Source organism: Mustelus asterias, chromosome 23 (assembly GCF_964213995.1).
Source record: "Mustelus asterias chromosome 23, sMusAst1.hap1.1, whole genome shotgun sequence".
Lineage (NCBI taxonomy): Eukaryota > Metazoa > Chordata > Chondrichthyes > Carcharhiniformes > Triakidae > Mustelus > Mustelus asterias.
The window spans coordinates 40195843-40211825 of NC_135823.1; the positions used below are offsets into that span (position 1 = coordinate 40195843).

Below are 15983 nucleotides of genomic sequence, written 5' to 3' on the forward strand. Positions count from 1 at the left end.
GTGTGTGTGTACTGCCTCCTGTGTGTGTGTGTGTGTGCGCTGCCTCCTGTGTGTGTGCGCTGCCTCCTGTGTGTGTGCGCTGCCTCCTGTGTGTGTGCGCTGCCTCCTGTGTGTGTGCGCTGCCTCCTGTGTGTGTGCGCTGCCTCCTGTGTGTGTGCGCTGCCTCCTGTGTGTGTGCGCTGCCTCCTGTGTGTGTGCGCTGCCTCCTGTGTGTGTGCGCTGCCTCCTGTGTGTGTGCGCTGCCTCCTGTGTGTGTGCGCTGCCTCCTGTGTGTGTGCGCTGCCTCCTGTGTGTGTGCGCTGCCTCCTGTGTGTGTGCGCTGCCTCCTGTGTGTGTGCGCTGCCTCCTGTGTGTGTGCGCTGCCTCCTGTGTGTGTGCGCTGCCTCCTGTGTGTGTGCGCTGCCTCCTGTGTGTGTGCGCTGCCTCCTGTGTGTGTGCGCTGCCTCCTGTGTGTGTGCGCTGCCTCCTGTGTGTGTGCGCTGCCTCCTGTGTGTGTGCGCTGCCTCCTGTGTGTGTGCGCTGCCTCCTGTGTGTGTGCGCTGCCTCCTGTGTGTGTGCGCTGCCTCCTGTGTGTGTGCGCTGCCTCCTGTGTGTGTGCGCTGCCTCCTGTGTGTGTGCGCTGCCTCCTGTGTGTGTGCGCTGCCTCCTGTGTGTGTGCGCTGCCTCCTGTGTGTGTGCGCTGCCTCCTGTGTGTGTGTGCTGCCTCCTGTGTGTGTGTGCTGCCTCCTGTGTGTGTGTGCTGCCTCCTGTGTGTGTGTGCTGCCTCCTGTGTGTGTGTGCTGCCTCCTGTGTGTGTGTGCTGCCTCCTGTGTGTGTGTGCTGCCTCCTGTGTGTGTGTGCTGCCTCCTGTGTGTGTGTGCTGCCTCCTGTGTGTGTGTGCTGCCTCCTGTGTGTGTGTGCGCTGCCTCCTGTGTGTGTGTGCGCTGCCTCCTGTGTGTGTGTGCGCTGCCTCCTGTGTGTGTGTGCGCTGCCTCCTGTGTGTGTGCGCTGCCTCCTGTGTGTGTGCGCTGCCTCCTGTGTGTGTGCGCTGCCTCCTGTGTGTGTGCGCTGCCTCCTGTGTGTGTGCGCTGCCTCCTGTGTGTGTGTGTGCGCTGCCTCCTGTGTGTGTGTGTGCGCTGCCTCCTGTGTGTGTGTGTGCGCTGCCTCCTGTGTGTGTGTGTGCGCTGCCTCCTGTGTGTGTGTGTGCGCTGCCTCCTGTGTGTGTGTGTGCGCTGCCTCCTGTGTGTGTGTGTGCGCTGCCTCCTGTGTGTGTGTGTGCGCTGCCTCCTGTGTGTGTGTGTGCGCTGCCTCCTGTGTGTGTGTGTGCGCTGCCTCCTGTGTGTGTGTGTGCGCTGCCTCCTGTGTGTGTGTGTGCGCTGCCTCCTGTGTGTGTGTGTGCGCTGCCTCCTGTGTGTGTGTGTGTGTGCTGCCTCCTGTGTGTGTGTGTGTGCTGCCTCCTGTGTGTGTGTGTGTGCTGCCTCCTGTGTGTGTGTGTGTGCTGCCTCCTGTGTGTGTGTGTGTGCTGCCTCCTGTGTGTGTGTGTGTGTGCTGCCTCCTGTGTGTGTGTGTGTGTCTACTGCCTCCTGTGTGTGTGTGTGTGTCTACTGCCTCCTGTGTGTGTGTGTGTACTGCCTCCTGTGTGTGTACTGCCTCCTGTGTGTGTGCTGCCTCCTGTGTGTGCGTGTGTGCTGCCTCCTGTGTGTGTGTGTGTGTACTGCCTCCTGCGTGCGTGCGCGCTGCCTCCTGCGTGCGCTGCCTCCTGCGTGCGTGTGTGTGTACTGCCTCCTGCGTGCGTGCGCGCTGCCTCCTGCGTGCGTGCGCGCTGCCTCCTGCGTGCGTGCGCGCTGCCTCCTGCGTGCGTGCGCGCTGCCTCCTGCGTGCGTGCGCGCTGCCTCCTGCGTGCGTGCGCGCTGCCTCCTGCGTGCGTGCGCGCTGCCTCCTGCGTGCGTGCGCGCTGCCTCCTGCGTGCGTGCGCGCTGCCTCCTGCGTGCGTGCGCGCTGCCTCCTGCGTGCGTGCGCGCTGCCTCCTGCGTGCGTGCGCGCTGCCTCCTGCGTGCGTGCGCGCTGCCTCCTGCGTGCGTGCGCGCTGCCTCCTGCGTGCGTGCGCGCTGCCTCCTGCGTGCGTGCGCGCTGCCTCCTGCGTGCGTGCGCGCTGCCTCTTGCGTGCGTGCGCGCTGCCTCCTGCGTGCTTGCGCGCTGCCTCCTGCGTGCTTGCGCGCTGCCTCCTGCGTGCGTGCGCGCTGCCTCCTGCGTGCTTGCGCGCAGCCTCCTGCGTGCTTGCGCGCTGCCTCCTGCGTGCTTGCGCGCTGCCTCCTGCGTGCGCGCGCGCTGCCTCCTGCGTGCGCGCGCGCTGCCTCCTGCGTGCGCGCTGCCTCCCGTGCGCGCGCGCTGCCTCCCGTGCGTGCGCGCTGCCTCCCGTGCGTGTGCGCAATGCCTCCCGTGTGTGTGTGTACTGCCCCCTGTGTGTGTGTGTACTGCCCCCTGTGTGTGTGTGTACTGCCCCCTGTGTGTGTGTGTACTGCCTCCTGTGTGTGTGTGTGTGCACTGCCTACTGTGTGTGTACTGCCTCCTATGTCTGTGTGTGTGTGTGTATACTGCCTCCTATGTGTGTGTATACTGCCTCCTATGTGTGTGTGTACTGCCTCCTGTGTGTGTGTGTGTACTGCCTCCTGTGTGTGTGTGTGCACTGCCTACTGTGTGTGTACTGCCTCCTATGTCTGTGTGTGTGTGTGTATACTGCCTCCTATGTGTCTGTGTACTGCCTCCTGTGTGTGTGTGTGTGCTGCCTCCTGTGTGTGTGTGTGCTGCCTCCTGTGTGTGTGTGTACTGCCTCCTGTGTGTGTCCTGTGTGTGTGTGTGTTGCTTCCTGTGTGTGTGTGTGTGTACTGCCTCCTGTGTGTGTACTGCCTCCTGTGTGTGTACTGCCTCCTGTGTGTGTGTGTGTACTGCCTCCTGTGTGTTTGTGTGTACTGCCTCCTGTGTGTGTGTGTACTGCCTCCTGTGTGTGTCCTGTGTGTGTGTGTGTTGCTTCCTGTGTGTGTGTGTGTGTACTGCCTCCTGTGTGTGTACTGCCTCCTGTGTGTGTGTGCACTGCCTACTGTGTGTGTGTGTGTACTGCCTCCTATGTGTGTGTGTGTGTGTGTGTGTACTGCCTCCTGTGTGTGTGTGTGCTGCCTCCTGTGTGTGTGTGTACTGCCTCCTGTGTGTGTGTACTGCCTCCTGTGTGTGTCCTGTGTGTGTGTGTGTGTGTTGCTTCCTGTGTGTGTGTGTGTGTACTGCCTCCTGTGTGTGTGTGTGTACTGCCTCCTGTGTGTGTGTGTGTGTACTGCCTCCTATGTATGTGTGTGTATACTGCCTCCTGTGTGTGTGTGTACTGCCTCCTGTGTGTGTGTGTGTACTGCCTCCTGTGTGTGTGTGTGTACTGCCTCCTGTGTGTGTGTGTGTACTGCCTCCTGTGTGTGTGTGTGTACTGCCTCCTGTGTGTGTGTGTGTACTGCCTCCTGTGTGTGTGTGTGTACTGCCTCCTGTGTGTGTGTGTGTACTGCCTCCTGTGTGTGTGTGTGTACTGCCTCCTGTGTGTGTGTGTGTACTGCCTCCTGTGTGTGTGTGTGTACTGCCTCCTGTGTGTGTGTGTGTACTGCCTCCTGTGTGTGTGTGTGTACTGCCTCCTGTGTGTGTGTGTGTACTGCCTCCTGTGTGTGTGTGTGTGTGTACTGCCTCCTGTGTGTGTGTGTGTGCTGCCTCCTGTGTGTGTGTACTGCCTCCTGTGCGCGTGTGTGTACTGCCTCCTGTGCGCGTGTGTGTACTGCCTCCTGTGCGCGTGTGTGTACTGCCTCCTGTGCGCGTGTGTGTACTGCCTCCTGTGCGCGTGTGTGTACTGCCTCCTGTGCGCGTGTGTGTACTGCCTCCTGTGCGCGTGTGTGTACTGCCTCCTGTGCGCGTGTGTGTACTGCCTCCTGTGCGCGTGTGTGTACTGCCTCCTGTGCGCGTGTGTGCTGCCTCCTGTGTGTGTGTGTGTGTACTGCCTCCTGCGTGCGTGCGCGCTTCCTCCTGCGTGCGCGCGCGCTGCCTCCTGTGTGCGTGTGTGTGTACTGCCTCCTGCGTGCGTGCGCGCTGCCTCCTGCGTGCGTGTGTGTGTACTGCCTCCTGCGTGCATGCGCACTGCCTCCTGCGTGCGTGCGCGCTGCCTCCTGCGTGCGTGCGCGCTGCCTCCTGCGTGCGTGCGCGCTGCCTCCTGCGTGCGTGCGCGCTGCCTCCTGCGTGCGTGCGCGCTGCCTCCTGCGTGCGTGCGCGCTGCCTCCTGCGTGCGTGCGCGCTGCCTCCTGCGTGCGTGCGCGCTGCCTCCTGCGTGCGTGCGCGCTGCCTCCTGCGTGCGTGCGCGCTGCCTCCTGCGTGCGTGCGCGCTGCCTCCTGCGTGCGTGCGCGCTGCCTCCTGCGTGCGTGCGCGCTGCCTCCTGCGTGCGTGCGCGCTGCCTCCTGCGTGCGTGCGCGCTGCCTCCTGCGTGCGTGCGCGCTGCCTCCTGCGTGCGTGCGCGCTGCCTCCTGCGTGCGTGCGCGCTGCCTCCTGCGTGCGTGCGCGCTGCCTGCTGCGTGCGTGCGCGCTGCCTCCTGCTTGCGTGCGCGCTGCCTCCTGCGTGCGTGCGCGCTGCCTCCTGCGTGCGTGCGCGCTGCCTCCTGCGTGCGTGCGCGCTGCCTCCTGCGTGCGTGCGCGCTGCCTCCTGCTTGCGTGCGCGCTGCCTCCTGCGTGCGTGCGCGCTGCCTCCTGCGTGCGTGCGCGCTGCCTCCTGCGTGCGTGCGCGCTGCCTCCTGCGTGCGTGCGCGCTGCCTCCTGCGTGCGTGCGCGCTGCCTCCTGCGTGCGTGCGCGCTGCCTCCTGCGTGCGTGCGCGCTGCCTCCTGCGTGCGTGCGCGCTGCCTCCTGCGTGCGTGCGCGCTGCCTCCTGCGTGCGCGCGCGCTGCCTCCTGCGTGCTCGCGCGCTGCCGCCTGCGTGCGCGCGCGCTGCCTCCTGCGTGCGCGCGCGCTGCCTCCTGCGTGCGCGCGCGCTGCCTCCTGCGTGCGCGCGCGCTGCCTCCTGCGTGCGCGCGCGCTGCCTCCTGCGTGCGCGCGCGCTGCCTCCTGCGTGCGCGCGCGCTGCCTCCTGCGTGCGCGCGCGCTGCCTCCCGTGCGCGCGCGCTGCCTCCCGTGCGCGCGCGCTGCCTCCCGTGCGCGCGCTGCCTCCCGTGCGTGCGCGCTGCCTCCCGTGCGTGCGCGCTGCCTCCCGTGCGCGCGCGCTGCCTCCCGTGCGCGCGCGCTGCCTCCCGTGCGCGCGCGCTGCCTCCCGTGCGTGCGCTCTGCCTCCCGTGCGTGTGCGCAATGCCTCCCGTGTGTGTGTATACTGCTTCCTGTATGTGTGTGTACTGCCCCCTGTGTGTGTGTGTACTGCCTCCTGTGTGTGTGTGTGCACTGCCTACTGTGTGTGTGTGTGTACTGCCTCCTATGTCTGTGTGTGTGTGTGTATACTGCCTCCTATGTGTGTGTGTACTGCCTCCTGTGTGTGTGTGTACTGCCTCCTGTGTGTGTGTGTGCTGCCTCCTGTGTGTGTGTGTACTGCCTCCTGTGTGTTTGTGTGTACTGCCTCCTGTGTGTGTGTGTACTGCCTCCTGTGTGTGTCCTGTGTGTGTGTGTGTTGCTTCCTGTGTGTGTGTGTGTGTACTGCCTCCTGTGTGTGTGTGTACTGCCTCCTGTGTGTGTGTGCACTGCCTACTGTGTGTGTGTGTGTACTGCCTCCTATGTGTGTGTGTGTGTGTACTGCCTCCTGTGTGTGTGTGTGCTGCCTCCTGTGTGTGTGTGTACTGCCTCCTGTGTGTGTGTACTGCCTCCTGTGTGTGTCCTGTGTGTGTGTGTTGCTTCCTGTGTGTGTGTGTGTGTACTGCCTCCTGTGTGTGTGTGTGTGTACTGCCTCCTATGTATGTGTGTGTATACTGCCTCCTGTGTGTGTGTGTATACTGCCTTCTGTGTGTGTGTACTGCCTCCTGTGTGTGTGTGTGTACTGCCTCCTGTGTGTGTGTGTGTACTGCCTCCTGTGTGTGTGTGTGTACTGCCTCCTGTGTGTGTGTGTGTACTGCCTCCTGTGTGTGTGTGTGTACTGCCTCCTGTGTGTGTGTGTGTACTGCCTCCTGTGTGTGTGTGTGTACTGCCTCCTGTGTGTGTGTGTGTACTGCCTCCTGTGTGTGTGTGTGTACTGCCTCCTGTGTGTGTGTGTGTACTGCCTCCTGTGTGTGTGTGTGTACTGCCTCCTGTGTGTGTGTGTGTGTGTACTGCCTCCTGTGTGTGTGTGTGTGCTGCCTCCTGTGTGTGTGTGTACTGCCTCCTGTGCGCGTGTGTGTACTGCCTCCTGTGCGCGTGTGTGTACTGCCTCCTGTGCGCGTGTGTGTACTGCCTCCTGTGCGCGTTTGTGTACTGCCTCCTGTGCGCGTGTGTGTACTGCCTCCTGTGCGCGTGTGTGTACTGCCTCCTGTGCGCGTGTGTGTACTGCCTCCTGTGCGCGTGTGTGTACTGCCTCCTGTGCGCGTGTGTCTACTGCCTCCTGTGCGCGTGTGTCTACTGCCTCCTGTGCGCGTGTGTGTACTGCCTCCTGTGCGCGTGTGTGTACTGCCTCCTGTGCGCGTGTGTGTACTGCCTCCTGTGCGCGTGTGTGTACTGCCTCCTGTGCGCGTGTGTCTACTGCCTCCTGTGCGCGTGTGTGTACTGCCTCCTGTGCGCGTGTGTGTACTGCCTCCTGTGCGCGTGTGTGTACTGCCTCCTGTGCGCGTGTGTGTACTGCCTCCTGTGCGCGTGTGTGTACTGCCTCCTGTGCGCGTGTGTGTACTGCCTCCTGTGCGCGTGTGTCTACTGCCTCCTGTGCGCGTGTGTCTACTGCCTCCTGTGCGCGTGTGTCTACTGCCTCCTGTGCGCGTGTGTCTACTGCCTCCTGTGCGCGTGTGTCTACTGCCTCCTGTGCGCGTGTGTCTACTGCCTCCTGTGCGCGTGTGTCTACTGCCTCCTGTGCGCGTGTGTCTACTGCCTCCTGTGCGCGTGTGTCTACTGCCTCCTGTGCGCGTGTGTGTACTGCCTCCTGTGCGCGTGTGTGTACTGCCTCCTGTGCGCGTGTGTCTACTGCCTCCTGTGCGCGTGTGTCTACTGCCTCCTGTGTGTGTGTGTGCTGCCTCCTGTGTGTGTGTGTACTGCCTCCTGTGCGCGTGTGTGTACTGCCTCCTGTGCGCGTGTGTGTACTGCCTCCTGTGCGCGTGTGTGTACTGCCTCCTGTGCGCGTGTGTGTACTGCCTCCTGTGCGCGTGTGTGTACTGCCTCCTGTGCGCGTGTGTGTACTGCCTCCTGTGCGCGTGTGTGTACTGCCTCCTGTGCGCGTGTGTGTACTGCCTCCTGTGCGCGTGTGTGTACTGCCTCCTGTGCGCGTGTGTGTACTGCCTCCTGTGCGCGTGTGTGTACTGCCTCCTGTGCGCGTGTGTGTACTGCCTCCTGTGCGCGTGTGTGTACTGCCTCCTGTGCGCGTGTGTGTACTGCCTCCTGTGCGCGTGTGTGTACTGCCTCCTGTGCGCGTGTGTCTACTGCCTCCTGTGCGCGTGTGTCTACTGCCTCCTGTGCGCGTGTGTCTACTGCCTCCTGTGCGCGTGTGTCTACTGCCTCCTGTGCGCGTGTGTCTACTGCCTCCTGTGCGCGTGTGTCTACTGCCTCCTGTGCGCGTGTGTCTACTGCCTCCTGTGCGCGTGTGTCTACTGCCTCCTGTGCGCGTGTGTCTACTGCCTCCTGTGCGCGTGTGTGTACTGCCTCCTGTGCGCGTGTGTGTACTGCCTCCTGTGCGCGTGTGTGTACTGCCTCCTGTGCGCGTGTGTGTACTGCCTCCTGTGCGCGTGTGTGTACTGCCTCCTGTGCGCGTGTGTCTACTGCCTCCTGTGCGCGTGTGTCTACTGCCTCCTGTGCGCGTGTGTCTACTGCCTCCTGTGCGCGTGTGTCTACTGCCTCCTGTGCGCGTGTGTCTACTGCCTCCTGTGCGCGTGTGTCTACTGCCTCCTGTGCGCGTGTGTCTACTGCCTCCTGTGCGCGTGTGTCTACTGCCTCCTGTGCGCGTGTGTCTACTGCCTCCTGTGCGCGTGTGTCTACTGCCTCCTGTGCGCGTGTGTCTACTGCCTCCTGTGCGCGTGTGTCTACTGCCTCCTGTGCGCGTGTGTCTACTGCCTCCTGTGCGCGTGTGTGTACTGCCTCCTGTGCGCGTGTGTGTACTGCCTCCTGTGCGCGTGTGTGTACTGCCTCCTGTGCGCGTGTGTGTACTGCCTCCTGTGCGCGTGTGTGTACTGCCTCCTGTGCGCGTGTGTGTACTGCCTCCTGTGCGCGTGTGTGTACTGCCTCCTGTGCGCGTGTGTCTACTGCCTCCTGTGCGCGTGTGTCTACTGCCTCCTGTGCGCGTGTGTCTACTGCCTCCTGTGCGCGTGTGTCTACTGCCTCCTGTGCGCGTGTGTCTACTGCCTCCTGTGCGCGTGTGTCTACTGCCTCCTGTGCGCGTGTGTGTACTGCCTCCTGTGCGCGTGTGTGTACTGCCTCCTGTGCGCGTGTGTGTACTGCCTCCTGTGCGCGTGTGTCTACTGCCTCCTGTGCGCGTGTGTCTACTGCCTCCTGTGCGCGTGTGTCTACTGCCTCCTGTGCGCGTGTGTCTACTGCCTCCTGTGCGCGTGTGTCTACTGCCTCCTGTGCGCGTGTGTCTACTGCCTCCTGTGCGCGTGTGTCTACTGCCTCCTGTGCGCGTGTGTCTACTGCCTCCTGTGCGCGTGTGTCTACTGCCTCCTGTGCGCGTGTGTCTACTGCCTCCTGTGCGCGTGTGTCTACTGCCTCCTGTGCGCGTGTGTCTACTGCCTCCTGTGCGCGTGTGTCTACTGCCTCCTGTGCGCGTGTGTCTACTGCCTCCTGTGCGCGTGTGTCTACTGCCTCCTGTGCGCGTGTGTCTACTGCCTCCTGTGCGCGTGTGTCTACTGCCTCCTGTGCGCGTGTGTCTACTGCCTCCTGTGCGCGTGTGTCTACTGCCTCCTGTGCGCGTGTGTCTACTGCCTCCTGTGCGCGTGTGTCTACTGCCTCCTGTGCGCGTGTGTCTACTGCCTCCTGTGCGCGTGTGTCTACTGCCTCCTGTGCGCGTGTGTCTACTGCCTCCTGTGCGCGTGTGTCTACTGCCTCCTGTGCGCGTGTGTCTACTGCCTCCTGTGCGCGTGTGTCTACTGCCTCCTGTGCGCGTGTGTCTACTGCCTCCTGTGCGCGTGTGTCTACTGCCTCCTGTGCGCGTGTGTCTACTGCCTCCTGTGTGTGTGTGCTGCCTCCTGTGTGTGTGTGTGTGCTGCCTCCTGTGTGTGTGTGTGTGCTGCCTCCTGTGTGTGTGTGTGTGCTGCCTCCTGTGTGTGTGTGTGTGTGTGTGCCGCCTCCTGTGTGTGTGTGTGTGCTGCCGCCTCCTGTGTGTGTGTGCTGCCTCCTGTGTGTGTGTGTGTGCTGCCTCCTGTGTGTGTGTGTGTACTGCCTCCTGTGTGTGTGTGTGTACTGCCTCCTGTGTGTGTGTGTGTACTGCCTCCTGTGTGTGTGTGTGTACTGCCTCCTGTGTGTGTGTGTGTACTGCCTCCTGTGTGTGTGTGTGTACTGCCTCCTGTGTGTGTGTGCGTACTGCCTCCTGTGTGTGTGTGCGTACTGCCTCCTGTGTGTGTGTGCGTACTGCCTCCTGTGTGTGTGTGTGTACTGCCTCCTGTGTGTGTGTGTGTACTGCCTCCTGTGTGTGTGTGTGTACTGCCTCCTGTGTGTGTGTGTGTGTGTACTGCCTCCTGTGTGTGTGTGTGTGTGTGTACTGCCTCCTGTGTGTGTACTGCCTCCTGTGTGTGTACTGCCTCCTGTGTGTGTGTGTGTGTACTGCCTCCTGTGTGTGTGTGTGTACTGCCTCCTGTGTGTGTGTGTACTGCCTCCTGTGTGTGTGTGTACTGCCTCCTGTGTGTGTGTGTACTGCCTCCTGTGTGTGTGTGTACTGCCTCCTGTGTGTGTGTACTGCCTCCTGTGTGTGTACTGCCTCCTAGATCATAGATCATAGAATCATAGAACCCTACAGTGCAGAAAGAGGCCATTCGGCCCATCGAGTCTGCACTGACCACAATCCCACCCAGGCCCTACCCCCATATCCCTACATATTTACCCGCTAATCCCTCTAACCTACTCATCTCAGGACACTAAGGGGCAATTTTAGCACAGCCAATCAACCTAACCCGCACATCTTTGGACTGTGGGAGGAAACCGGAGCACCCGGAGGAAACCCACGCAGACACGAGGAGAATGTGCAAACTCCACACAGACAGTGACCCGAGCGGGAATCGAACCCAGGTCCCTGGAGCTGTGAAGCCGCAGTGCTAACCACTGTGCTACCGTGCCGCTGTGTGTGTACTGCCTCCTGTGTGTGTACTGCCTCCTGTGTGTGTACTGCCTCCTGTGTGTGTACTGCCTCCTGTGTGTGTACTGCCTCCTGTGTGTGTACTGCCTCCTGTGTGTGTACTGCCTCCTGTGTGTGTACTGCCTCCTGTGTGTGTACTGCCTCCTGTGTGTGTACTGCCTCCTGTGTGTGTACTGCCTCCTGTGTGTGTACTGCCTCCTGTGTGTGTACTGCCTCCTGTGTGTGTACTGCCTCCTGTGTGTGTACTGCCTCCTGTGTGTGTACTGCCTCCTGTGTGTGTACTGCCTCCTGTGTGTGTACTGCCTCCTGTGTGTGTACTGCCTCCTGTGTGTGTACTGCCTCCTGTGTGTGTACTGCCTCCTGTGTGTGTACTGCCTCCTGTGTGTGTACTGCCTCCTGTGTGTGTACTGCCTCCTGTGTGTGTACTGCCTCCTGTGTGTGTACTGCCTCCTGTGTGTGTACTGCCTCCTGTGTGTGTACTGCCTCCTGTGTGTGTACTGCCTCCTGTGTGTGTACTGCCTCCTGTGTGTGTACTGCCTCCTGTGTGTGTACTGCCTCCTGTGTGTGTACTGCCTCCTGTGTGTGTACTGCCTCCTGTGTGTGTACTGCCTCCTGTGTGTGTACTGCCTCCTGTGTGTGTGTGTGTGTGTACTGCCTCCTGTGTGTGTGTGTGTGTGTACTGCCTCCTGTGTGTGTGTGTTCTTTACTGCCTCCTGAATTGTTCTCCCTGGAAAGATGGAGGCTGAGGTGTGACCTGATAGAAGTTTATGAATTTATGAGGGCATAGATAAGGTGAACAGTTGGAAGCTTTTTCTCAGGGCAGAAATGACAATTACAAGAGGGCACGAGTTTAAGGTAAGCGGGGAAAGGTTCAGTAGAGATGTGCAGGAGAAGTTCTTTTTTACACAAAGGGTGGTGGGGGTCTGGAATGCACTGCCAAGTGAGGTGGTTGAGGCAGACACATTAGTGACATTTAAGACTTACCTGGATAGACACATGAACAGGTGGGGAATAGAGGGATACAGGCGGCTGGTCTAGATAGACAACGTGATCGGCACAGGTTTGGTGGGCTGAAGGGCCTGTTCCTGCGCTGTACTGTTCTTTATATTTCTTTAAGTTACTCATTCATTTTCTCTCGGCCTGGGATTGATCTATATTTATTTACTCAGTCACTCATTCTCTGAGATCTCTCTCTCTCCCTTGGCTCAGAGTTTATGTAAAATATTTATTTATTTACTCAGTCAATCACTCTCTCTCTCCCACAGTCCAGAATTGATAAATATATATTTATAATGAATATCCATTTACTCACTCTCTCTCAGCCCGGGACTGATGTATATAATATTTATTTATTTACTCACGCACTTGTAGCCCCAGGTTGATATTTATTTACACACTCACTCTCTCTTTCTCTCTCCCCCGGCCTGAGGTTGATGTATATTCATAGAATCCCTACAGTGCAGAAGGTGGCCCTTTGGCCCATCACGTCTGCACCGACTCTCCGACAGAGCATCCTACCCAGGCTCATCCCCCTATCCCCATTACCTCGCACACTTACCCCACTGATCCCCCATATTGTTCCAAAATACCTTCCTGGACACACTTAACAAATTCCTCACCGTCCAGACCCCTAGCCCTCAGGGATTTCCAGTCAATATGAGGAAAATTAAAGTCTCCCACTACAACAACCCTATTATTTCTATATCTGTCCAGAATCTGCTTACACATCCATTCTTCAACAACTCTTCAATCCTGGGCTAGGAGAGAGGGGGAGTGAGTGTAGATCCATCTTGGACTAGGAGACAGAGAGAGAGAGAGAGAGAGAAAGAGTATAGATCAATCCTGGGCCAGGTGATAGAGAAAGAGAGACAGTATAGATCCATTCCAGGTTGGGAGACAGACAGAGAGAGAGTGAGTGAGTATAGGTCAATTCCAAGGAGAGAGAATATGTAAAACCCAGCCCCCGGTAGTTAATCTGTCCAGCACCCCTGACAAAGTTTCCCCGCCTCCCCGGAGATCTGCATGCAGCCACGAAACTTACACTGGGTTTCATTTATGAGCTCTAATTTGCTGCCAGATATTTGGAAATGGGGGTGCCAGCCTGGCTTGGATCTATATTGATCCAAGGCAGTTCTCATTCTTCTGGCTCCACATTCAGCCCATGATCAAATCGGACCAGACCTGTGCCTTCCAGGTAACCTTTTATTCGTTTGTTACTGGCATGGCCAGCATTTATTGCTATCCCTAATTGTCTTTGGAAGTTGATGGCGAACTGTTTTCTTGAAGACAACAGTGTGGCCATTTCAGAAGGCAGTTAAGGTTTTAACCACATTGCGATAGTCACACATAGGCCAGACCAGGTGAAGACGTCAGATTTCCTTCCCCAAAGAACAAATGGGGATTTTTACAACAGTTGTGTAATATGCTGATAACAGCTTTTTATTTCAATTTACTTAATTAACTGAATTTAACATTTTAGTCGCTGTGATGGGATTTGATCTTGTGTCTCCAGATTATTAGTACAGGCCTCTTGATTGCTAGTTCAATAACATAACCACTATGCCTACCATATCCTTTTGCTGATTCCAGTCCAGGAGCACAGGCCCCAAATAAATATTGGCAAAGAGGCATTGCCATGGATCCTCTTGTTGGGTTGAATGGTTATTTTAAATTCTCACCTCATTCTCACACAGCTTTCAGCCACAGTTCAATATTTACCTGGGAAGTAGGTGCTCAGTTGAGCCTAGAAACTATTACAGAGCTCAGAGTTAAAAACAGAGTGCTGGAAATACTCAGTAGGTCTAGCAGCATTTTTGGAGAGAGAAACAGTGTTAAAGGTTCGAGTCAAATAGGACTGTTCGGAACCCAGAAGCTCTGAAACTTTGGTTTAAGTAGACAGGACCTGTATCTTTTTAGACTGTGTGTTGGGGGCTTGTCAGGAGTTTTTGTGTGGCAATGCAGCAAGTATTTCTGTTGGAATTCAGTCACCAGTTGAGGTTGTTTCTATAACTGCATTTACTGATGCATTTTTGTTCCTGCTGTGCTGGCTTCCTTCAGCTCGGGTGCAGCACTGAGGGTGCTGGCAGTTACCTGTGTGCATTTGCAGGTTGTTCAACTGGGGGGGCCATCACAGCCAAGCCTTGTCCAGGGCTCTGAAATCCGCACATGGTGGAGAGGGGGATTGCAATGTTGAGGGGTTGTAGGGCTGCGAAATGTCCAAGGATGAAGTACTGCATTATATATGCTGGTGCAATGGCACTCTAAACCTTGAGACCAGGTGCCTGACTCAGTTTCTTTCTGATTTTCTGCATAGCTTTAACAGTGCTTTATAAATGGTTCAATGATGGGGCCTTGTTTTCATCTGCAATATAAATACACAGCATGAATCTTACTGTCTGCTCTCCTCCCATTCCTAGGAACTCAGAAGATGTCGGGGATTGCCCTGAATCGCCTCTCACAAGAAAGAAAAGCATGGAGGAAAGACCATCCATTTGTACGTATGTTTACAGGGGATGCATTCTGATTGCACATAATGTCTGCCCCTATAACACTTGATGTAGGTTTATTTTTACAGTCTCAAACATTTTGGGTGAGTAGAAGAAAGAATTTGGATTCCTACAGAGGGCAGTAGTATAATGGCAATGTGACGACTAGAAATACTGAGGCCCGGACTAATGCTCTGGAAACATGAGTTTAAGTTCCACCATTGCAGCTGGGGGGGTATTTAAATGTAATTAATTAAAAAGCTGCAATAACTTATACCTCATGAACTGTAGTGATTCAAGAAGGTGGCTCATTACCACCACCTCAAGGCTTAGGGATCAACATAAATAATGCTCTTGCCAGCGACACTTGCATCTCAAGAACAAAAAGAATCATCCCAAGAGTGTCCATGAGCAGTTCGTAGTCAAACTGCTTCTTGGAGTGCAGTTAAAAGAGAAGCAGGTGAAATGACTTGAGGTGCCAAGACTCTTTAGTGTGTGGGTATTTTGAGGGGTCAGTGACTTTAATGTGAGAGTCTGGATGGTATTTAACAGGTCAGTGTCCTTGTGTGGGACTAGATGGTATTTCATTGCCTCTAGTACAGGCAACTGAATGGTATTTGAGAGGGTTGTGTTCATAGCATTGCTGTCCTTTGTGTGTTTTAAGCTCTTGTGACTGTTCTGCAGGGTTTTGTGGCTGTGCCTGTGAAGAATCCAGATGGCACGATGAACCTGATGAATTGGGAGTGTGCTATTCCAGGCAAAAAAGGGGTGAGTAAACTGGCCAAGGTCACATTACACTGAATTAATCCAATAAACCTTAACATAAAACCATGTTGCCTTTCACATCAACAGACAACTTGGGAAGGAGGCTTGTTTAAACTACGGGTGCTTTTTAAGGATGACTATCCATCTTCACCACCAAAGTGTAAGTATCTGCAATAGAAGGGCATTCTTGTGTAGAAGCAAAAAGTATGAAATGTTATCTTCTGATCATCTTGTGTCGTGCAAGACCACTGGTTCCAGGGTAATCTGCAGAATAGTTAGGGTACATTACTGTCACGCCGTTGTCTGGGGAAATTTCACCTGAACTGCTCATTCACTATATTTTGCTTTGATGTAGTGGTGAGAGTAAAGCAATTTATTTTTTTATTTATTCATGGGAAGTGAGTCACTGGCAAGGCCAGAATTTATCCACATTTAGTTCCCGTCCATGATTGCCTTGAGAAGGTGATGGTGAGTCTCCTTCTTGAGCCAATGGAGCCCATGTGGTGTAGGTACATCCTGTTAGGGAGAGCATTCCAGGATTTTGACCTAGCAACAGTGAAGGCACGATTATGTAGTTCCAGGTCAGGATAATGTGTGACTTTGATGGGAACTTGGAGTTGGTAGTGTTCCTCTGCATCTGCTGCCCTTGTTTCTCTCGGTGGGTTTGGAAAGAGGCTTGGGCTTTGTTATAGTGCATTGTAAGATGGTACACACAGCTGCTAGCTGTCCAGCAGGTGCAGACTCGCTCAGTATCTGAGGAGATGCCAATGGTAATGAATGTCATGTAAGCAGGGTGGCACAGTGGTTAGCACTGCTGCCTTCAGTGCCATGGACCCAGGTTCGTTTCCAGCCTTGGGCAATTGTATGGGTGGAGTTTGCACGTCCTCCCCATGCTGCGTGGGTTTCCTCCGGGTGCTCCAATTTCCTCCCACAGTCCAAAGATGTGCAGGTTAGGTGGATTGGCCATGCTAAATTGCCCCTTAATGTCCCAAAATGTGTACCTTAGGGGGATTAGTGGAGTAAATATGTGAGGTTAAGAGGATAGGGTGAGGGTGGGCCTGGGTAAGGTGCTCTGTTGGAGAGTCGGTACAGACTCGATGGGCCAAATGACCACCTTCTGCACTGTAGGGATTCTATGATCAGCAAATATCCTCACATCTGACCTTATGATGAAGGAGCTGAAGATTATTGTGTCTAGGACAATACCCTGAGGAACTCCTACAATGGGGTCCAGGAACTGAGATGATTGCCCTCCAAACGCCACAATTATTTGTGCTAGGTATGCCTTAGTCAATTGAAATGAAGGATCTC

The 15983-nt window shown here is 56.7% G+C and overlaps 1 protein-coding gene across 2 annotated transcripts in view; it reads left to right on the plus strand.

The window, feature by feature from the left end:
* The window catches only part of LOC144510664 (SUMO-conjugating enzyme UBC9-B-like), a 32981-nt gene that overhangs the window by 10130 nt on the left and 6868 nt on the right, over positions 1-15983 (plus strand). For both annotated transcript variants that reach the window (XM_078240353.1, XM_078240354.1), the window contains exons 2-4: positions 13839-13915; positions 14592-14675; positions 14760-14832. In XM_078240353.1, the coding sequence (XP_078096479.1) occupies positions 13850-13915; positions 14592-14675; positions 14760-14832 (223 nt within the window). In that variant the 5' untranslated portion in view covers positions 13839-13849. The remainder of the gene's footprint in view (positions 1-13838; positions 13916-14591; positions 14676-14759; positions 14833-15983) is intronic.